At 44.5% G+C, this 24,026-nt stretch overlaps 2 protein-coding genes across 3 annotated transcripts in view; both read left to right on the plus strand.

Moving 5' to 3' along the window:
• Positions 1 to 24,026, plus strand: part of LOC117777400 (hemicentin-1-like) — a 1,765,934-nt gene that overhangs the window by 1,374,602 nt on the left and 367,306 nt on the right. The gene's annotated exons all lie outside the window — the stretch shown is intronic.
• fhl3a (four and a half LIM domains 3a) overlaps positions 175 to 24,026 on the plus strand; it is a 29,620-nt gene continuing 5,768 nt past the window's right edge. The window contains exons 1-2 of one of the 2 annotated variants that reach the window (XM_034612245.1): positions 175 to 382; positions 23,089 to 23,262. In XM_034612245.1, the coding sequence (XP_034468136.1) occupies positions 23,107 to 23,262 (156 nt within the window). In that variant the 5' untranslated portion in view covers positions 175 to 382; positions 23,089 to 23,106. Of the gene's footprint in view, positions 383 to 10,792; positions 10,798 to 23,088; positions 23,263 to 24,026 lie in introns of those variants that run through there. The other variant, XM_034612246.1, reaches the window with a different exon arrangement.

Consider the following 24,026-nt stretch of genomic DNA (forward strand, 5'->3'; position numbering starts at 1 on the left):
AGAGAGAGAGAGAGAGAGAGAGAGAGAGAGAGAGAGAGAGAGAGAGAGAGAGAGAGAGAGATGAAGGGAGGGAAGGAGAGATGCAGGGAGAGAGGGAGAGAGGGAGAGGGGGAAAGAGGGAGGGATGTGTTTTTTTCTGAGGGGGGCGGGATCTTGTGACTCACCAGTAACTTCCTCAGTAGTAGGACAAAAGTAGCCGGCAGGCTGCATCCCTCCTCACCGCAGAGCTCCAGTCAGAAGAAACAGAAAAAAGTTTGTGCAGCGGCGGTGAGACGCTCCTGGATCCGTCGGAGTTAAACGAGCTGATCTGAGGAGGAGGAAGCTTCTCACTGACAACTGGCACTAAGGTGTCCCCACACTTCAGACTGTACTGCTCCTCCTGGTAGGACTTTTTCTTTATCTCACTGTGTATCTGGACTTTTTACGTGTTCAGGGTTCAACCCCCTCTGCCTCAGTGGAGCCTCAGAAACAATGAAAACAGACCAATAAGTGTTAGTTTATCCTTAATGTCATTCACAGCTTCAGAGAGATGAGGGGAGAGGTTTTCAAAAATGAAAATGAATGACATAGTGTTAACTTCAAACGTTGTGATTACTAGAAATAGAGAAACAGTTTGTATGTGTAATTAGTTGAAATGACAGTTTAAAAACAATCAATAAATGTTAAAACCTAATTGATATTATTCAGATGGCGTCCTTTGCATTTTTAGCAGAAGTACTAATATTCCAGATAGTTGCAGAATAAATAATGATTTAAAGAAGTAGTTTCTGACACTGTGAGGTCATATTCAGTTTACACTTTTCATTTTGTGACTTTTTGCCGTCCATCTCCTGAGTGTAAAGATGAACGCAGGCGTGTGCTTGACGATAAAGCTTCAATACTTCACACCTTAGTTAAACACGCTGCCTGCAGAGGACAGGAGTCAAACCCTGACAAAAAGAGGAACCACTTCCTGTGATAAGGGGGGGTCCGGACACTCTGTCTGTCTGTGTTTTTTCTGCTTTTCCTTTTCACATTTTTTTTTTTTCTCTTAATCACAATCTCACACCTGCACTCATGTCCCTCTGTTGTTTTCATGCACACACACACACACACTGCAAAGAACAACACCCCCCCAGTGGAGGAACAGACTGTATTGGGTTGTGTGACCCACTGAACTGTGGAGGAAGGATTAAAGAACAGCAGTTGTGTCACAGACGCTCCCAGCTGAGCGGTGTGTGTGTGTGTGTGTGTGTGTGTGTGTGTGTGTGTGTGTGTGTGTGTGTGTGTGTGTGTGTGTGTGTGTGTGTGTGTGTGTGTGTGTGTGTGTGTGTGTGTGTGTGTGTGTGTGTGTGTGTGTGTGTGTGTGTGTGTGTGTGTGTGTGAAGGCCCCCGAGAGCAAAGTCCCTCGGGCCAAACTGGTCTTTTCTTTGGCAGCAGGAAGTGGGATACAGCCGTTTGCGCTGGGAAGGATGTGTCTCCTCTTGGTGGGCTGGCCTTGGGTGGAAATCATAACATCACCGTGCGTAGTAGAAGTAGTAGCGTCATCCTCGTGGCGGTTGTTAGGTGTCTCACCTGTTGCGTCATCATGGGCGCTGTGGGAACAGTGGGAAAACGAGAAATGGTGTTGTCTTGCCAAATGGAAAAAAGAATCAGCTCAAGATCATACATGTTCTCTTGGGAATGTATCACCTGTTGTTCTTTTGGAAGATAAAGTTGTTGCTTTCTCTACAGCTCAATGTGAGTCTGCCATGTTTGTCTTGGTTCTAGTTCCAGGACCTTTATTGTCATGATAGCAGACTGATGATCAAAGCCACAAACAGAATATTTCCTCTGAAACGGAGAGAGTTTACTTTGCTTTTTAAGACTGTATTAAGTTTGATTGTAAGTCTATCAACATATAATGCGTCCTACCTTTGTAGACTGTATATTGTCATTCAAGGACTGATCTGAAGAAGCAATCTCATAATCTTATTTGCAATTCCACGGGCAGACGATTGGACCATCTGACTATGAAGAAGATCACCCAACACCACTGGAAATGTTCTGTTTGGTTTAGATGAGGGGTTGAGCCAGGGTAAAGCGAGCAGGAGGCAGGACATGATGCAGAAAGTGCGCTGCAGAAATCAAAGTGTCACCATGCACTGGTGCGGTTTGGGTTTCTAGTCCTATCTGCCGTGACTCAAGCAGACTAATGATAGAGTGTGACTCATATGATATGAAATACTGTGTTCTTACATGAATATTACAAGAATTCAGGGTTTCCCAAAAACTCCAAATAAAACCAATTCTTGTAATATTCGTGTTCTTACATGAATATTACAAGAATTCAGGGTTTCCCAAAAACTCCAAATAAAACCAATTCTGTCCTGGAACAATTAAAGACATGATTGAAATATTTGGTGATGCATTCGCTTCCTGTTCCCTGGAACAGGACAATGTCTCTTGTCTCATGTCTAATGATTTCTGCTTTGGCCCTCACTGACAGAAGTTCCCGAATCTCCTCATCCCTCCATTTAGATATTCTCATTAGCGTCTTCGTGTAAATAATCCTTCTTCACCTTCTGATGGTTCTAATCCGCTGGTTTTCCACCAGTTGCATCACAGAAAGCAAAACACCCACTGGCTGTGACGGTTACGTTATCTCTTCTCACATTCCCAGTGAGTCAGACATTTGTGTTCCCACCTCCAGCTCCTGTAGGTGATGAATAGATGAGTTCAAGGTTGACAGGGCCTGTGTGAAAGCAACTCATGAGTGACTCCTTTGATAGTGCAGCTTAAACTTTAACTACAATTGCAGCAGGTTTGATTAAGAATGAAGGACTGAAAATGTCTGATATAAAACCAATTATTGTAATGTAAGAGCGCATTGCTTTAAATGTTTTGCTGTTTAGAAAGTTTTTGTCATTTTCAAAAACACAAATAACTGTCTTGTTTCTTCAACATCCATTCAGGAGCAAAATCCGGTCTTAAACCTCAAAAGAAATCATAATTTGACATTTATCGTGATGCCTATTGATATATCGACTAATAAGATAAAGTTTATCCAAACCTGCTTGCTTCCTTAACCTGCCTGGTTAATGTCTTGCATAATTTGCAGTGAAGGGAAACAGCAGAATTCACTCCCGCACCTATTTTCTGTCTGTTCCTACAGAAGTGACACCTTGGAGGAATTTGGTCTCTGAGTCATCCTGCTGTGCTGTCACCCACTGACAGGTTATTTTCTTTAACACAAACTGTTTGTCACAGCACAAGAAATAATCCTCCAGCAGCCAAAAGCCCGTCATTCATTCTGGCCCATTTAGCATCTTGGAAGATGGTCTTGACAGAGCCCACGGGCTGTATAATGTATTTGTTTGCTTTCTTCCTCTTCCTCCCTCCCTCCCTGTCTCATTGACCATGGTCACATTCTTCAGAGGGCTCAGTGGTGGTTGGACCCCGGCCAGTTCTAAACTACAGCGGGACGGCAACTAAATGACTTGGATCGGTTGCGGCTGGTTTTATGCGTTGGCATCGCTTGAACCCAGGCCAATGATAATGATGGAGAATTGGCGGTCAAGTGGTTGCAGGTGGTTAGGGAGCAGAATTTAGATTTGTGTTGTGTTGTAAGAAGTTTTCATTTGACATTATGCAGCTGTCGCTTCCTCTTTGGACACAGTTTGCATTATATTCCGTCACGTTCTGTGGGAAGCTTCATTTAAGCGCAATGATTTCATGCTGACTTCTCAACTATGACTTCAGAATCTATTGCTTCAGCTGCTTGTTTAAACACATTTGGTCATAGCATGTGTTGTCAAATTCAACAAAATAAGAGGTGTGACCCTAATCGTCAGTTCTTGTAGTCTATTCGTTCCTCTACAGCTTTCAGGGTGTTTATGAATGTGGATCTAATCTGTATGAACAGATTCTGCATGTAAATGTGCAGAGGGCCGGAAGACTTGTGGTTTCAGTTTCTAGTTTGACCAATCACGTTTGAGCAGGCTTTGGTTGCCCGCAGGTAAACAAGGGTGGAGAGCAAGGGAGGCCTTTTTCATGCATCTCCATTCATTTGCAGATAGCTGTTAATAAAGATGAGCCGAAATGTTGTCTGAACTTAGATCGTCAGCAAAAAGCTTTGCTGTTTGTGTTTTGTGTGCAGAGACGTGTCCCTTGTCCACCGGAAGCCCTGAAGTACTGGCCGTTGCCCCAGAGGCTCATTAATCGGCAGATGACAGCCGATGGGCTCAGAGACTAATGTGGCTCCAAGCAGAATCTAAAAATGCAACCAAATCTGTTTTTTAACTGTTTAGACGGATTAAAACATTTGCGACCACAAAAGGGAAACACTTCTTTGAACCGAGTCAGTGTAAGAACTTAGGAATTGTACGGATTCAGCCGTTTATCGTCCTCATAACTTAGATAGTTTTGTTCTTTTTAGTTTGTTGTGTGCGTCTCCATCCGTCTGCCCATCGTCAGTCTTCTCTTCAGTAGGTTGTGTGGGCACGTGGCTGGCAGCAGGACTGTGTCTGCATTCCTTGAGCGGGGGGGGAAGTGACCTCAGGTTTCCTTCACAGTGACGACCAGGTGCTGCGGTGTTATTGTGAGGGGTGCTAGACTTCCTCCATGGATGCTTTGTTGGTAAACGTCTGAAACTTGATCCTGTCAACCAGGGCCCCTGTGGGAGGTAAAGTGCCCCCCCCCCCTTCTCCACTTAAAAACCCAGTCATCCCGCCTCGCTCTCGTTCCGTCTCTCCTCTCTTTACACTCGCTGCCACACTGTGTTCGCTCCATGTGAGATTTTATTTAAAGACAATATAAACTTTATATAGGCAGCTAAGGAGTGCAAAAGGTAACAGACTCGGTGCTAATGGGGTAATTACATTCCTCCAGGGATACAATTACAGGTCTTTACCTAACACTTACCTGCCACTCTCAAAGGAAATGCTATTTTCAAAGGAAATACCAAATTGTTAGCACAGAGTCGCAGATTCCCCATAACTACAGAGCTATTAGTTTAATACAAACCAATTATAGGTTCTGAAAGAAGATGGCGATGCTTTAGCTTCAAACACACCTTTACCTCCACTTTCACCTGGTCTGCTCACTTTAGCCTCAGCTCTCCGTTACGTTTAATGATGGATTATTGACAGTGAGTTCATTAGTTAGTTTGGGCCCCTTCTACCTTAGCAGTGTGTACATGACCTTTTCTCACATGAACCAGATGTTGTTTGGGTGCCGGAGTCCTGTAGAGTCACTGCTGCATCATCACATTCTGTCATGTTGTGAACTTGTGCAGAGGATAAGCATGAGACAGGGTGTGATTGTTCTCCTGCACCCTTCGCCTGAAGGGACGAGGGCAGGGTCATGCTTCAACAGAAAAGTGTGTGGCACGGATGTCACACAGGACTCGATGAAAGGAATGTGATGAAAACCGTGCAGCGGTTACCGACTCCTCCATCGTGTGCCGAGCCTGATAAACCTGTCTGCGTTTCCTTGTAACTCCACCACCTCTGCTGCGGGTTTGAATATTCATTTCCAAGAAGTGTGCAAACCGCTCTAGAACATTTGCTCAGTGCATTGGCACCAATGGAGGATGTTATCATGGGAAATCTTTACACAGGAAACAAATGTCACTAAAGTCCATTAATAAGCATGACAGCTGGAATTTTGTCAGCAAACCGACCTCTTAAACCAACTATGCAAGTTATATGAAGCAGCAGGGAGGAGGGAGAACTGAGAGGAAAGTACACGTTTAAAGTCTGCGGACAAATTGCAGTGGTTTTTATACAACTGGTAATGTGATGTGTATCATAAATTCGTATAAGTAATGGTTATGTTGGGCTGTGGCTAATGGCTAAATCATAGGATAACCTATGGTTAATGGAGACATTTGAGGAGAAGAATGTTGGGTGAGGAGAGTTTCTCCAGTGCACGAGGTAGAGAGTTGTTATTCCACCCTGATAGATTTCTGCTGCGCGAAGATGACAAAGCATCAAAGCCAAGTCCCACACTCCATACATAACATGTCATCTTCATATCTGGGATCATAAAGTAATCTTGTTTTTGAGGAAATCACTGACCTACAATTATCATGGCTTCTGTCGGAGGTGAAATTTCTGTTTGCTTTCCCTTATTTTAGACTCTAGCTGCTTTCAGACATGCACTGAACTCCGCAGTTCCTCCGTGTTTCCGCCTGGCCAACTAGTATAATGTCCGTAGAAATCCAGGACAAGTCGATGTGTGAACACAGCAGGGGAAACCCCCCCTGGAAAACTAATATCTGTCAAGAGAGTTTGCGGTGATAAGAGCTGACGCCGGTGTCTGTGTGTTGTCAAGAAAATCACGTGATCTCCGCAACGAAGTTAATCCATCACTTCCTGCTGGCTGCTCCAGCTCTCGCCTGAATGATGTGGAGGATTTGATGCTGTTGAGAACACGTCTGTGCAGAAAACCTCTTGCAGTGTGGGAAAGGCAAACTGCTTGTAAACTCCGCAGCCAATTCTCCGGATTTTACCAGCAGGTCACGTCTGAAAATGGCTTGTGTTCAGAGTTTAATTCCAAATGTTCGAAAGCTGGCTCACACCCCTGCCCTTTTTGATATCTGAGAATTAAGCCCCGAGAACTGAGAAAATTACCCCTAGTATGCGTGAGTATGCAGTAATCTAACAGCAGCCATCTATCATCTGTTTTATTTCTGTGGGAGCAGCAATGTCGTCATCCTTCCCATTGGATGTACTTGCACACTGGCTTAATTGGGCAATAATTTGAGAGCATGTGGCACGCAGCCCTTAACCACACAGTGATAACCAGCAGGCCTCAAACAGGGCAACAATGCCTGAGGCTCAAAATGTCACCTTTCGAGACGCTGTGGACCCCGAAGAGAGAGAGAGAGAGAGAGAGAGAGAGAAGGCCATTAACAAAGTATTTCTCCACAACAACATGCCAGGAGGACGCTGTTCTCATAACAGATGTCTTGAAGGGGTAATTAAACCTCGGCAGTTTATACGTGAGCTGTTTGTTTCACCACGCCACTACCGTATATCCCCACCTTCCACCCCCTGCTGCTGCGGTAGTTGTGTCTTTATATGGCGAGTAACTCTAGTTTGCCACAATTCCAACTGCATTAGAGCTGATTGCTTCCCAAACACTTAATGGGGCTGTCTCCCCACATCTGCAAAGAATGAACCCAGACTGTGACATCATGCTGGAGGAAGTGCAGTCATGAGAGTGTGGGTGTATGATGGCAAGGTGTTGGCGTGTACAGCGTGTGTACTCTTTTATTCAAATACGCTCCAGTGTTCTCGGTGTTGTTTCACAACCGTCTCCAAGGGATAAACCAGAAGGACGTAAAATGTTGGACCGCGTTGCTTGTTCAGATCAGATGTGTATTATCTCGTCTCTGATAAATACAAGACTGTTTATTTGAAGTGCAGCTGTGAGTGAGAGCATTCCCCCCCTCTGAAAGTAAACACTGTGAAAATGCTTGCTCTGCTTGATGAAACCAGCGAGCGATCAAGAATGTGACTCCTTAACCAGAATGTTTTACACCATCGCTCTCTCGCTCTCTCTCTCTCATTGTTTGTTGCTCGCTAGTATTTACAGGCACACACACACACACACACACACACACACACACACACACACACACACACACACACACACACACACACACACACACACACACACACACACACACACACACACACACACTTTGTCTCACCCTCACACTTTCGTCTCTTTGGCTCTGTTGTAGAGACAATAGTCTCTGCAGAGGAGACAGGCTGAGACAAGCCAGACTTGCTGCGTTTCGCGGAGGTGTGTATTTATGTCACTCACTAGTCCGTAAATTGAACTGTGTACAACAATTGTGCCCTTTTCCAAATACACAGAGAAGTGTGCACCTGGCACTGCTCGGGCACACGCTGGCACTCATTTGTAAAACTGTCAAAGTTGCACTGGATGGGAGCAGCACATTTCTTGGCCTCCTCTGCTTCTCTGTCTTATCTCACCTTCATGGGATACTGACCGGCCCTCGTCTCATATGTTGTCTTGGAAAAGCCATAAATGGCAGAAAGTGTTCTTGGTGCGGCTATAAAAGGTCGTCAGCTCCTCGATGAGAAGATCACGGTAATTTACAGCCAAGATGAGTAACACAGCTAACTGGATTTCTCGGCGAGGAGAGTTGAGAGAAAGAATGAAAGGATGAGATGGAGAGAGGAGTGGCCTGAGTGCACCATTATTGCCCGTGGGCCACATCTGTCAACGGGCTGCCACAGAAAGCCGTAATCGACGATAAATGCAAGTCGCTGCTGTATATCGTTTATTCAGGGTGCACCACCTTTCCATCTCGGAAAAAGTGTGCATCAGTTCGCAGAAATTCCAACAACGATTTAACCTTACCACAACAAATGTACACAAGAGAAAGAACATGCCGTGACTCCCCCGAAGCATCCGTCGTCAGCTCTTTTTCACCTTATGTAATTAAAGTTGTTTGTGAAGTGAGAGCACAGCAGTGAAGGACTGCTTTGTTTGACAGTTTGACATCATATTGAGCTCAGGATGTTTGTGGTAATCGGACATAACTCATTCCAGAGGGAGTTCAGAGCATTTACATTCAACACAATCAGCAAATGATTCACAGACCTCCAGTTGAGCTGGGGACCGAGAAACAAAAACAATACTACGTTTCGGTACCTGAGAGTGTGTATGGGTGAGAGAGAGCAAGTCAGGTCGCTGGCAAAGTGTGGTTACACTTTTCAGAAGTCATGTAGACAATCCTCGCTGTAATATTTGTGATGCAAAATGGAAACTGGCCAGAGTTACGTTTGTCTAACCTGAGGAAACACCGGGTCAATCAGAAGATATCAAAGAGCTGATGAGCGTAAAGCTGCAGACATGAAACCGATAAACAACGAAACGTTAAGTGAAGCATTATCTCCTGAACATCCTCAGGTCTTTAATCAGAGAGTTGCATTAAAGTTGTTGTTGCTTTTTTCACTGTCGTGGTTTATGCCAATGTCTGGACGCATCAGTCGTCAGTGGTAGTTCTAGCCTTGGTTTTGCGTTAATGGAAGCATCTTTCATCCGGCCTTCACTAAAGAAACACCCAGACATCAGGCAGTCAGTTCTCTGTCAGGAGTCGACTTTCAGTTCACACACAGCTTTGTCTTGGTTCTCTGCAGAAATGACGTAATCTCTGTGAGGTTGGAGGAATGATGTGGCAGATACAGACCCCACATTACCACTGGCAGCTTGATGTGTCAGGCATTCAGCCAAATGGTGCTTGATGGTGCCTGCTCACATTAGCAGCAGCAAATTGAAAATGTAACACATCTCCGCCATCAATTTACACAAGTAGGTGCCAAATCGTTCTTGACGCAAAAGCATGAGTAGTTTAAACAGGCAGCTCAGATACATAGAGATCATTAAATAGATTTTTAGATCAACTTTCAGATTTAAACATAATCATGTTTGTGATCTCAAGAGGAAAAGAGAACTCAGATTTCACTACATAACAAAACCAAATCTCACACCTGGGAGGCCAGCAGCCTATTAACACTAGTTGTAAATAGGGCCATAGATTTTTACAGTGTCTCACTGGACACTGCTAAAAAGTTCATATTGTGTTAACTCCATTCCTCTCAAAAGTCTGGCCAACATCACCGAGTTGTTTTTTTTCTTTACTCGTCCTGAGGTCCACCATACGTTTGCAATTCTGTCAATGCTTTAATGGGCCTAAACAGTCAACTTCAAACAGAACCACATCCAGTTTTGGCAATGGAAATGAGATCAATGGGTAAAATGGGGGCCAGACGGTGAGCAAAGCACAGCGGAGGGCCAATGACACAAGCACCATGACTTCACCGTGGAAGTATTCAACCCCCCCTTCCAAAACCCCCATCCCTCATCCCGTTGCACGCTTTCTCAACACTGGTGAGTGGAAACTGTGTAAGGTTTAATGGTTACCGAGGAGAGAATGGAATAAAACCTGTCCTATAGTATTAGCAGTCATGCACAATGATGGATTATGGTCATAGTCGTGCTTGTGGTGATCAGTCAGGAGAGTGTTGCGGTGTCTCTGCACAGCGCTGTGCGTTAGGTTTGTGCCATGTAGCTTTTAACCTTCATCTACTGGGGAAGTTGGACTCTGGTCATCCAATAATAAAGGATGAGCCATATGTCCTGTTAATTTACACGACCTGTGACATAAATTTACACTTCACTTGATCGATGAAGAGGCCGAAAGCCTTGAGGAGAGCTTTAGTGCCTTCAACCTTTCCCTCAGTTTGTGTGTCTGTTTTGTGTTGAGTACTATTCCCACATCCCTGGAAGCCAAGAATACCCCTATACGGAAAAGAAGAGCAGGATAAAAGCAGATGAGGTCGAACGTGAGTCGCAGGAGAGTCTCGGTTAATAGATCCAAAGCGATAGGCAGGTCTGCTTGGGAAGCAACATAATTCAACCACACTATCAGTGTTTACCAAAGCACCTGTTTTCACGTCGTCTCTCTCCATTTAACAACTGCGGCAGGGACTTTGCATTTTATCACCGATAATGAATTAGGTGGAGAAGATGAATGGAGTTTTGCATGGCTGCATGATAAAAGAGATTCCAGTGTGTGACGCCGTGAGATAAGGACCTGACGGATTGCAGGTCTCTCCTGGCAAAGTCGAGAAACTTGTTATAGGATTCCTGAACTTGCAGCTCTTCTCCAGACTTATTTGATCAGATAAACCCACTGAGACCCATTGTCTACCAGCAGGAGTATTGCTTTTCTGATGCCATGACTAATCAGTTTTAGCTGAGAACATGTTTACACCGACCACTGCTGCTCTCCTGGTCCTCTGCAGGTCGATTTAATCTGATTTGCTGAATGGTAGGACTCTGCACGATCAAATTCTATCAAAGCTCTGTGTTTGGAGGCAAAAACTCAAACCATAAATATAAAATAGAAATGGCACAAGGTGTGAACTCAGCCCGGATGGGGGAAGTTGGGTGAGTTAATGAATGAAGCGGTTGGAGGCAGTTTTAGATGCATGGCGGAGTGATTTATGGACACCTTTTTGAAGCGAGCTCATTCCAGCCACACGGCCGGCGTGCTGCATTTCAGAGCCGGGACGTTCTCCCTGCAGTACAGTGAGGGGGATGAATGACCCGTAGGTCACTCACCTCCGCTTGTGTACCACTCGCATATGCACTTCCTGATTTTTGTGGCAATTTGTGGCGTTTGGTTTCCAGCACATGTGATTCACTCCTCATCTATCTGGAGGTCAAAGCTACAGCAGAAACACAAAGACACAAAGGAGGTGGTCCCAGTCTGGGATCATAAAAATTGGGTCAAGAGAGCATTCCTGCAGAGTCAGGCTACTTTTCCTTCGCTTCATTGTGCAGAATTATCAGGAAACATTTACAGCATCTCAAGCGAAACTGAGTGGAAATAGTTTTTTAATGATCTTCTGCAGTCGTCTCCAGTAATGATGACATCATCGTTTGAATAAGTCAAGCTTCCATCTTCTGTTCTGAGGATCCAGGACTAAGGAGGTTGGCTTGGCAGCACTCGGCCCTAGTTTGTACGTCTGGTTTAAATTAATTGTCTATTTGATGTGTTTGGATTCTTATTACCAAGATCTTGCCACTTTGTTTGGAACTCATTTCCTAAATATGTCAGATTGTTTGATCTTATCGGCTTCATTTATGCGAGCAGAAAAGCCGGGGGATTGTAAATATGAGCAGTAATTACACCCGACGGGAAGTCCCCACAAAGGGACCTAAACAAACTGCTGCAGTGTGTATGCAGCTGCTCGCTGTGTCTGCTCTTCCTGCACAAGTCGGCCATTGTCCCCCAGTTTGGCTGCTGTGTTTATTTTTTTGTTTGATCTCTCTATCTGCCCTCAGCTTTGTGTGTTCACATGTGCGCCTGCGTGCATGCATGATACCGTAGGTGTGTGTCTGCGGGTGCACACGACTGCAGGTGGGTCTACGCCTCTGTGGCTTTGTCCTTCTGCAAGACTGTGTTAGTGTGTTTAGACATAATACGGCTGTTTCTCATTGCATCTGTGTGTTTGGAAATGTGTGCGTCCGTCTTTCTGAGAAGTCCCAGAGATGTCTCTGGTCGGGGTAACAGGAAGAAGCACAGCGCGGGTGCACACTGACTTGTTATCAACTCCACATTGGTGAATGGGTTCATTGCCCAGGAGGAAATGAACCCACATTTGGCTCTCGCACTAAATACCAGAGCAAAGGAAGAAGACATTATGTTTTTTACGACAGGAAAATGGTGCACGGGGATGATTCAGAGGTCAACCAATCATTATCACATCTATTTTTAGATGCTGTGGGATTTTTACACTGCTGTGATTTACAATAAACACAAGACAGTGTGCATTTAACTGCAACGCACTGTGTAGTTAGTTTGACCTGATTTTCTACATGTGCAGAGCAGGCTCCGCTCTAAACATAGTCAGGAAGTCTAAAAACGTGGACGTGATCTAAGTTTAGGACGTACTAATATGATATCTGTTTTTCCTGATGGGTTCAATATTTCTTTATGGCACGACACATCAATTTTTACACTGCCGCAGCATCCCCAATAAAACGCTGGGTTGTGCCTTCAGTCATCACCGTGCAGGATGAAACGAGAGCTGCACGTCACTGCCAAGAGGTTTATGGTGCAGGGGAATGAGGGCACTGTTTACACGTCGCCATAGAAATGTGCCTGAGATGGGGAAAAATGGCTGCATATACTGGAAATGACTTCTAAGTCATTTCACATTTGGCAGGGCCCCCCTTTGCTCCTCTGAGCCAATGTTTTATGTTTTCTCCATATGAACCCGTTTTCTCTGGGCTACGGAGTCAAAGAGGGAGAGAGGTGAGCTTTTTTTTTTTTGCTCTGTTGCGGTTGCGGGAGATAATCTGTGCAGCTGTGGTTAAAAATGTGGATTGTTCTCGCTGCTCGTAATGTATAACACCCATGAAGGCCCTCTGCATGCAGGGATTGGGTTCATCCACCTGCTTATGACAACATGCGGAATATTCATGCCTTGGGATTTTGGGACATATGTTTAAGAAGGAGATAACGCCCTCTCGTCTGGGCATTAACCTCAGGGTCAGGTGCCATCGCTGCTGCCACGAGCCACAAGTCTAAATTAGTTCTAAATAATTGCTTGCAGTTGTGGGTGTGCACTGTGCAGTTGTGTGTGTGTGTGTGTGTGGCTGAGGTTGCTGAGTGTGCAGTCTGTGAAACTTTAGCCCTGCTCCTTGATGTCCAGGCTACTTGTGCTGACTCTGCAACACGAGGAGACCACCTGGGACTGACCAGGGGTCTGTAGGAGCCACTTTCTTTGTGTTTCTTTGGTTCACAGTTAGTCTCGGCATTCAATACCTCTGTGTTACAAATAGCCATGGAGCCTAGTACATAAATCAGCAGTGGTCATTTAAGTCAAAATGATGATGCAGCTATTCTCCTCTTTGCAACAGTCAGCGCATGTTTGTCTGGTGGACTTTAAATTGAATTAAATCTAACGGTGTAGGATTATATTGTAATCAGGTTCCTTTAGTTTGCATTGGAAGTGCAAAGGTAATCCACTGAGCTAATAGGGAAGAGTTGGAGTATTTTCTTTCATACCATGACTGAGTGATACTTTAGATTGAAAGTCCAGATCATGGTCTAAACTACGGTTTGTGTCTTTGTATCATTGTTTACATTTGATCTGTAGATTTGGTTTGTAGATGTCATTGTGTTGACAGTCATTGTGTTCGCCAACTTAAAAAAAAACAAGTCAATAGAAAAAAAACAACTCAGTTTGAATGTCAAAAAATGAAAACACATCATCAGAGGCCTCCAAGCCTTCCTGTGGGCAGCTTCCACTTCTTCTTCTGTTGTTTACTGCTGTCTCAACTTCCTGCAATTTGTCAGAAAGTCTAAAATATCACCAACCACATTTTGTTGTTGTTGTGCGAGGCACACCTGTTATTTTGACTCTGACTAAACGGAAAAGTAGGGAGAGTAGAAGATCCGGACCAAACAAGGTAGGTGTGAAACTGTGAATGCCCCCTTTCAGAGATTACTCCATTAAATGTGAGTGAAATTCCTCATTTTCCACTGACACAGCAACTGATAAAGACAACTGACAGTATTTTGGCTAAGTATCAAGGCCACAAAGCTGCAGGCTTCAGTTCTACTTGAGAGACATAGCTGAAGCAGCAAGACGAGAAAAGTAGAGCATGACCAATCTTCTATCATGTCAGAAAGCGGGGACAACAACGTCAAAGCATTCTCAGAATCCTCTGTGATCAGATTTCATGGTCCTGGTCTCGGCAGCAACAGCTCGGAGGCATGCACCTGAATTTCATATGAGGACCTGTCTGAATCAAAGGTGGATAAACTCGCCCCTAAATTCCCTTAAAGCTGTTTGTTTTATTTATAGGAGCAGTCCAAGATGTCGATTTTCCATTGTGGTGACTTGTGAAGACATTTGTTGTGTTTAAAGATTAAATTTCTGTTTCCCGCTGAAGATAAACAACAGTGGGGCTTTTTGGGATCTGCCTCTGGAGGTTTGTGTCGTGGAAGCAACGTCCTCATGCACTGCTTGGAAGTGAGAGTCTCCCGCCCCCCTGATCCTGTTAGGATTCAGATAGAGACAGGGCTGTGGTACACCTGATGAAATTAAACAGATTTATTCAAACACAATGCACAGGTCCACAGGTCCTCAGCTAAACAAAACAGGTGTCACAACGGAGACGGCTCTCTACTGCGCAGGGCCGGCTTCAGATTTCAAAGGGAAGCCCTATCCCTGGGATCACAGGGCCGAGGATGACAGGGAGGATGTGAAGACATCAGGACAGTGACTAAGATAACCATTTTTGGGCACGACTCTGCCCTGGGAAACTCTGGAGTACAGGGGTCCCTGGGATTAATCACTGTTTGTCCAAAGAGAAATAATATAAACTGTGTCTCAAATGGAGAGACAATGCTTCTCAACTTATTTATTCTAAAACAAGTAGCCACCGCAACAGTAACGCAACTGCTCCCCTGAGATCTTTCAGCACCTTTCCTGGATTAGTTTTTGGTATAAATGCTTATCTCTTGTGACACTACTTTTTGTGTTGGGCAGGCATCAGCTTTAAATCTTGATTATTGGTGTTTTAACTCCATTGTTTCTGCATTCCTGACTTCCTCTCGTCTCATCACGCTGTTTTACCAGCTCAAAGTGTAACCAGAGCTCAGCCAGCAGACTGTCAAGATCTCTCTTTTTTTCATGCTCGAGTTCGAGATTTGCTTTCTCTTTTCTCACTCACTCTCGCTCAAGTCGTTCCTCTGCCATCTACACATTTACCGGCAAATACCAGCACAGAGAGGAGGAAAAAAAACAGACAACCTTTCTAGCGTTCTCCAGGCAGTGACTCTCCAAAACCTCCACTGGCACACAGGAGTTGACTGCATAGTTTCCCCGATGCAAACCAGATGTGAAGCACTAATGTATGGCAGCGTGTTTTTTTCTTCAAAGGAAGACAAATGTAGGCCAAAAATGTAATCCTCTGACCGTCCGCACGGAGTGATATAAAAATAAATTCACATTCATTCCGATCTTTCCCCCGTGGCGGCTGGGACGGCACTGTGTGATTTGGAGTAATTGCAATGTTATTGTTTGGTGTCGGCGGAGTACTGTGGAGCACTGGGATTGAGACAGGCTTGTGGACGGGGACAGAGGAGAGTTCCATGCATATATGGCGTCTTCCCCCGCCGGCACGTCCTCAAGTCCCACTGAGCCAAGTCAGTGTCAGATTATAACAAATGTATGAGTCAAGCATAAAGCCACACACGTCAGCGGGAGACGTGCTGTGCCTCTGTTTATCTTTTGTACACAGAACGACTGTAAAATCCTCTTAATAATTGAGTCCACGAGGTTTGACGCACACGTCTTTCAGGCCAGCTTAGCCTTCCCTCTAATGCCACAGTGTGCACCACACAACACATTCAAGGCTAATATTAAAAGACATCAAGTCATATACCCACACTTGCACGGTCGTTAAAGTTGCCAAAAGGGACAAATTACAAAGGCCGTGGTGACATTTGCTGCAGCAGGTAGTCATTTCCCTGCTTTGTGTTTATGATGCCGGCTTTGATTTGAGCCCAGCGTCGCCTCCCACTCCACACCAGCTGGTGTTTAAATGCTCAGGGACAATAACAGGTTAGCGCTGCAGTGTCTGGTCCTGCAGCCTCCACTCTATCCTCGCGTCTGACCCAGGCTCCCACAGAGGAGCGCTCTCAGGTGCCCCCACGACAACCCCCCCACCCACCTTGCCACAACTCGCTCACTGACGCTCTTCAAAGCGGGGCGGTAGAAGTAGCTTCCTGTGTAAACGCTCCTGTAGTGTCCTGAGGACGTGGGTGGCCCAGCGTCTCCTCTGATGGAAGACAGGGGGAGATAGAAAAATGACAGCACTCATGTAAGAGCCACTGGTTGTTTACAAATAGCATCTTAACAGAGGCTGAATGGAGACCCCATAGTATAAACTGTGGTGACCGCAGATTGCTCAAACCCTCAGACAGCATTCTTACGATAGCACTTGTGGTTCTCTGGTTTAGAATCAGTGTCGCAACCAAACTAAATAACAGGATTTAACTGTGATAGAAATGTATTGTACTAGATTGTTTACTACCCGCAAGTAAGCAAGAATTGTTATTAACATTAGAATTAAAATGTTTTTGTATTAACATAACTTGAAGCTTGTTTAAATAAGCACAACTGCTTGTGAACGGGTTGTACCATTATCTCTGCTTCATGAGCAATTTCCTCCTCATCCTGTGATAAGATTCATTGCCTCATGTGTGTCCTCTCGATTACTGGACTTCATTTATCTGATCCAGCGAAAGCCGGTAAGAACAGCGCACCCAGCGTCTGACTAACACAGAGCAAATATATTCCAGGGTCAAGCCCCTGTGTTGTTTTATTGCAACCCAAATGGTTTCAACCACTTTTGTCCATGAAAACAATTAGTCATGTTGATGTGATTTAGCTCTTGGAGTGATTAGTCTCTGAGAATATGTGGATCTGGAAGCTTTTCACAAAGGACGTGACCTCAGTTGCCCGAAGCTTGACGAGAAACATGAATATGAAACATCTGACACTGTGTCATAAACAGAAAAGTTCTGAACCATTAGAAAAAGACTCTTGCAATTCATGCCTTGTTCCTTTTTGCATTAGTCACCAAATGGAAAGTCTTGCATGGCTGGAATAAAATAAGATCAGACGAGATCTCCATCAGGCTCTTTTCAAGTGGCCACTGGACTGAGACACAAATGATTTTTTCTCAAGTGTGTTTTGGACATTGTACTTTATTTTCGATACGCTCAACCGGGCCCTCAAATGATATACTCAAGTGTCCAGTGCTGTACTTTTTTCCCCGTCCCAAACCCAGCCAAGGAGCTTTACTGTGTCTGGAAGATGTCCATGCACCAGACAGAGCGAAATGTGATGGTATGTGTTTATCCAAAAGCAGCCGTTCCACTTTTTCTCTAATTTGATTTAAGACCTGCTTTACTATAGGTTCACGTTTGAGATTGGTTTAGGTTTAAGGTCGTGCTCCAGCGTTCATTTACAGCTAAATGTCGCTGTTTGTTCGTTTTTTGCTTTGTCTCATCCCATTCTTGTGTTTTGATTTCCTTCTCTGTTCCTCCATCACTTTCTCTGGGACCTGAAGGGAAACAGTCATGTGTACTTTCAGGGGACAGCACACTCCTTCCTTTGGTTGTGTTAGTCTGTTTGCTGCCAAGAAATCCAGTTAGTTGAAGGTGATCGAGAGGCTTTTTTAGCGGCTACTTTTTTAAGTAAATACGACCTGACTCTTAACAGTAAAATCCACACTTGTTGAAGTATCCACTTGGACATAAAAGTACACAAGTCACAGTGGACCTTTAAACACAGAGCTAATAAATAGAGCAGTTCCTCTCTTTGCTTTCTCTCTCTCTCTCTGTTGCTTTTAGACGACACACACAACAACATAGTGACAGCTTTTGTACAGTTTGCCATTTTTTCGATTAAACTAAACCATTTTAAAATCATCTGCCTGTCCAGATCGTGACACTGTTTCCACCACCAGTCGTGTGATGTTATCAGGCTGGATACAGTTGCACCACTTCCACTCTTGACTTCTGTATGTTGGAGATATGGAGTCCTACAAACATATACCCACAAGATGTGTATTTTGTGTTGTAAAGTCACAGTACTGCGTTTTGTCCTGTAAATACTTTGTGCTTAATCCTGAAACAAGTATTTTATGTGTTCTGTTTACCTTTCGGGACCAAAGTCAGTTATTCTGAATCAATTTACTTTGCAGAAGAGTTTTACCAGGTGGCTGTGACTCATGAGGTAGAGCGGGTCGGCCACTTTCCAGAAATTAGGCCGATCCCTGTCTCCTCCAGTCCAGTGACCTTGGGCAAGACACTGAACCCTAAATTGCCCCTGACGACAGAAGTGTGAATGTGACTTGTACAGTAAAGTAGTTTGAGATGTAAAGTATTTCATATCAAAGGTTGAATGTTAGAGTTCTCTGTAGGAGAGTTACTGATATCTGTACATTTATTTAAAACATGTGGGCACAACTGCATATAATGCATTGTCTGTCTGGTTGCACAGTTTGTGTATTGGACTGCACACGTGTCACATGTCATTTTTCTTGTGCAAGACCCCTCTGCTGACTTTTGTCAAGATGATCTCTCCCCTCTGCTAATGTAACATGTCAAGTGCTTTGTTTAGTTTGAGTCATAACAGATATTTTACAAGCATATTCTCTAAACTGACGAGAAGGAAGAAGGGGAAGAGCTGCCATCCTGTTCCAGGAAGGTTTCTGTGGACTGCTCAGTCGGAATCAAACAGAGCGTAAGCAAAGTTTGGGCTGGGGGATTAACAGGCCTGCCCGTGGGACTGGACTGGACAGGGTATCTGCGAGCCCCTCAGTAACCAACCAGGACTATGTCCCCCAGCAACAGCATACAGTCTGCCTGTTTGCATTGGTCTGAGGCTGTGTGGTGTCTCACAACTGGCCCTGAACCTCACCCTCCTGTGCAGCCCTGGCATTCCTCTGCTATCGACAAGTCTCAGGAAGTTACAAGGTTCTTCACATCCCATGTTGTTTGAGAATTGCACGGAATGAATAACATTTGGAGGAGTTTGGTTTTCATTCATCTTTAGCTCTTCGTTAGAGCAGCAGTGGTTAGCAATGTCTCTCCTGATTGGCCGGGATGTTTCTGTGTGGAGTTTGCACATTCTCTCTGCGTTATCGTAGGTTTTCTCCCGGTACTCCAGCTTCCTCCCACAGTCCAAAGACTTGTATAATGGAGTGAGGTTTTTAGGAGACTCCATATTGTCCATAGGTGTGAGTGTGAATGTGAATGTTGGCCTGCTGGCAACCTGTCCAGGGTGTAACCTGCTTCTGGTCCAATGAGATCGGCTCCAGCTCCCCCCTGTGACCCTCAGAGGATAAACTACAGTTAATGGATGGATTGAGCTCTTGGACAAGCTAAAAATGTTACGTCTTTATGGCAACAGCCTCAGTAAATCTTGGTCTCCTTGAGAGTATCTGCCAAAGCCAATTTGATTGATTATATTTGCAGCGTTTTGGCCCAAGGTTGGTATGAGAGGAATCACAGAACGCCCCAACAGAAAGGGTTTTGTACTTTTATGGCAATTTTGATTTTGATATTTCTTTAGTGAAAGTGGAAAACTTTGTTGAGATGATAGAGCTGCAAGGCGAGTGTAATGGGTTCATCCTCTGAGAACCATGAGCATGCTCTGTGAAGTTCATGGAAAACTACATCTGGTTTGGAGATACTTTGCTTTGAGCAGATGAATTTCTGCAGAGTCACTCACACTGACCCATATAGCTGCATGTAATATATATTGCAGTCGCTCATGTGAATCCCCTGTGGTGCATTTAAAGAGAATGAATCCACTGTTTCCAATATTAAACAACGATCCCTACTTTGTGCTGCAGTACTATAATTAAACTCTGTACAATATATTTGGACGATTGCGCTGTGTGGAGTAAGTGGTGATTTCCTAGTAGCCCACTGTTTTCCCAGGGGGCTGAATTCAGTCACAGCTTTGGTATTTGGGAACATTATTAACCCAGAGTGGGGTTCTTAGTCACTGGGTCCTGGACAAGAAGGAGATGGACCTTTGCCGAGAAGTGAACGTGTACAGTAGTAGATACAAAGCCCTGTGAGAACTGGCCTCGGGACCAGAGTTCACTGTGATCATCCAGATCCAAGTGGATGGTGGGTTTTGGGTCAGCGATGTCATGTCTTAGTCCGTCACCCCAGGGGTCAGTGCACTGACGTCATGCTCCTCTCTGTGAGAGCCTGTATCATCTAGAGTTCATTCCAGGCTCTGCGTTGGCTGCTCAAACACTGACACTCAGAGTGAATCTCTGTGAAATGTAAACCCTAACAAGCCCTTTGTGTGAATGTTAAAGTAATATATATTCATGTATCAGGGTTTGGAGAGTTCACTACACACTAGAGGATAATTGGGTTGATTTTGTGTTTCATTCACTGCTCCTGACAATAGTCTGAACAGATTATCTGCCCAAAGGATCCTCCTGCGAGAGGTGATCACAGACATAATCTTAGTGTTACCTACTGGACCAGAGACTCCCTGTTTTTTAATCCCAATTTCTCTGAGCAGAAACTTGAAATAGCCAATGACGATGAGATCTAAAGTCACAAATTATGATGTTTTTCAACCCAGTAATTGACAGTAACCTTCGAACAAGCCCAGAGCTTGATAATATTGTTATGGACCGACACCTCCTCTGCAATTGAAGGTCAGAGAATGTAAATATTACTACTTTTCTAATGATCACTTTCTACCCTCTAGCTACAGCCCCATTACTAGACTAACGATACAACTTTATTTCCAACTCTCCTCCAGCTCATGCTGCAAAATCTATAAGCCATGTTCTATCTTCTCAGCCATTACTTCATCTACAGGTTTTTTTTCTTTTGTTCATTTTGTTTTTCAGCTCAAAACACAACACAAAAGTACAACCAGCTGACGATTACAGTCCGTCATCGTTTAGGTTTTTCTCTAAAGTCACGTTTGATGACCCAAGTCCCAATCACCACACTGAAATCACACTAACAAGTGTGTGGTCCTGCGTCTTGACTGAATCATCTGGTGTGTATTTAAAATAAGTATTAAAAAGCTATTAAATGCATCATTATGTGTGTGGTCTGTCAAGATTTTAAAATCCTCTTGTGTGCATGGAGCCTTTACCTGACTGCAATCAAACGAGTTATTCTAGCTCAAACCCACACGTCACTGGAGACCATAAAACACTTGTAGAGAGGAAAACCAGCCAAGGCTGCATGGGGCTTTAATAGCAGGGACATCCAGGAACACTGGGTGATCCATACCAGGTACAGGGATTTAGACTCGTCAGACATCTGTGTTCAAATATTCATCATCCTGTCGGAGGACGCACTGTACTTTATTCCTGCCTTTCATGACCTACTTTCTACAACCTTTCAGTAAAATGGATATGTGGATTACACAAATGAGTCGTGGGAGGGTAATGAACAGCAGCCCGGTGTGCTTTGGAAATGAAAGCTGACGTCGGACGTCATAGCGCTGCCTCTCCCGGCTTTGTGAGTCATGCCCCGTCTCGTTCCCTCACCTGGCAACCGAGAGCAGCGCATACCTACCTGGCACTGCAGATAACATTAAGGTCACTGTGCTCGTTTTCAGCTGTATGCTTACTTGATCTAATCTCGACGCCGTGGTTAATGTGGGCTGATGGCGACGTCACTGGAATCCTCTGATGGATGGAGTGTCAAATGTGCAGAAATTGATGTTAAAAAGCGGAGACTTGCGAGTTCAGCACCTAGATTGCACAGGTCAACCGCAGCTGCTTGTTCTGACAGTTTGCCATAAGCCCCAGATGGATACTATAATATTTGACATCAGATACTTAAGATGTATCCATTCAGTCATTAGATGGAGAGTTATGGCAGGGCAGTGATGCAAGCCAGTGTATACACATGGCTGCATGGCTGTCCAGGCATGTGCAGTTTCAAATTTATGTCTTTAAGTTTTTGAAGGGGGGGGGGGGCTGAGAGAGCACTCTCCGGTTTGGGGGAGACGGCGCTGAACTGCGGTGCTGAACTTTCTCACCCCGACTCATTAAGAGCTTGTGTCTCGCAAAGAAAAAGGGCTGAGACGGATGAAACTCGAGAGTCGGGGACGAAGTTTTCCTTCATGACAGATTTGGCTTTTATTCTTTGTTCCCTTTTACTGTGTCGCCCTGTGCGTTTGTGCAGGAGTGTGTGCGTGTTTGCCCCTCGTGCTTATATTCCGTACAGGATAAGTTTGAAGTTCAATTTCATTATTATATAAGAGCTGATTATTGCCCCATGAAAATCCGGGAACACTCCTTCACGCCGCAAGGAAGCCACTTGTTACTGAGTCACGTTCACAAATGCCAGAACACCAACACTCACAAATACTTCACAGGGTTTCTGTCTCAGTTCGTGCTTCACGCTTTACTCACAAACAGATTCATGCCTCATACATATTTACAGGTGCGCGCGGCGTGTGGGCCTCACATGACGGAAGTTTCTCTGGGGTTTTTTTTCCGGCTGCCCCAATCTCATGTCTGCAGATTCCGAGCGGTTGACGGCGACAGGAAATAGAGTTGGGTTGTCAGTGAAGGAAAATAAAGTGACAGCTCGCTCTCTTGTCCCCTCCCTCTGCGTCCACCGCACTTTCATCACACACCAGTAAAAGTTAACAGGCATTCTGCACTCACTCTCAGGACTCTCTCGCTCTCTCTTTCTCTTTCTCTCACGTCTCTCTCTTATTTTTCCACTTGCTCCCACTTGCACTGCGTGTTTTGTTTGAGCTCAGCTTCTTCGCTGGTACAAGCCAAAATATTTACAACATAAATATTGGCAGTGAGAGTCTATAGTGAACTGCCATAGTGGAAAAAGGTGACTGAATCATTTCTCAAGACTGTCCCTCCTCTTCTACTGTACATTCTGCTTCCTTCTCATCCTCTCTGGTTTTTCATTGTTTCATTTCCATTTCCAACTGTATTTTAAAATGTCGCTGTCTTCTTTGTGTGTTCTAGACTTGCAGAGAATTCACAATGGCCGACCGTTTCGACTGTGTCAACTGCAAAGAATCCCTGTACGGCCGCAAGTACATCCAGTCCGATGACAGCCCGTACTGCATCCCCTGTTATGACAGCCTGTTCTCTAATACGTGTGACGAGTGCAAAGAGCTGATCGCCCATGATGCAAGGGTAAGGAATCTATTATAGCGTGATCAGACATGCAATCAGCTGTCTGTTGCACAATAACACTATGAAGTAAGAGTTACATGCAGAGTTTCACAAAAATTAAGAGCTAAATATTTTTGGAAATGTTCTCTACTATACTGTAAACTCTGGAATTCCACATATCCCCTCAGTGTTTCCACACTGTGAGCATGTATATCCAGATAAAGCACATCAAAAAGAACTACACTAGCTTCACATCATTTTCTATCATGTCTTGATGTGGCCTCTGGGAGCTAAAGCAGAAGTTATGTCATGTTAATGATGCGTAATTCATGGCAAATGAGCCGTGTTCTTTATATTCTGTGTGGCAAGACGCAGTAAAGGCTAATTTAACTCACAATTACAGAGGCAATTTCCACAAAGTCCACATAAGCCAACGGGCTAGACTGTAAAAATGCTGCATGAGGGAACGTCTCCATCTTCCCCCTCAATCAAGTTCAAATTCAATCTTCGCTTAATGGAAAACACTAACACCAAGTGGATGATTTAAGTCTGAAAAATGCGACTTATTTGAGTTTACAGAACGAGGCATGCGTTGAAGTTTACTTAGCTAATGTGGCCTATGAGTTGTCAACATCCTCTAGGGCAGCGGACGAGCCAGGACTTTCTTGGCTCGCTCTCCCGTAGACAATCGTTTCGCTCCCATCCTTGTGAAATGTTTTTAAACAGAAGCATGCACATAAGTACAATATGTGCAGGCAACCACACACTGACTGTGAGTGTGTGTT

Source organism: Hippoglossus hippoglossus, chromosome 16, assembly GCF_009819705.1.
Source record: "Hippoglossus hippoglossus isolate fHipHip1 chromosome 16, fHipHip1.pri, whole genome shotgun sequence".
Taxonomy (NCBI): Eukaryota; Metazoa; Chordata; class Actinopteri; order Pleuronectiformes; family Pleuronectidae; genus Hippoglossus; species Hippoglossus hippoglossus.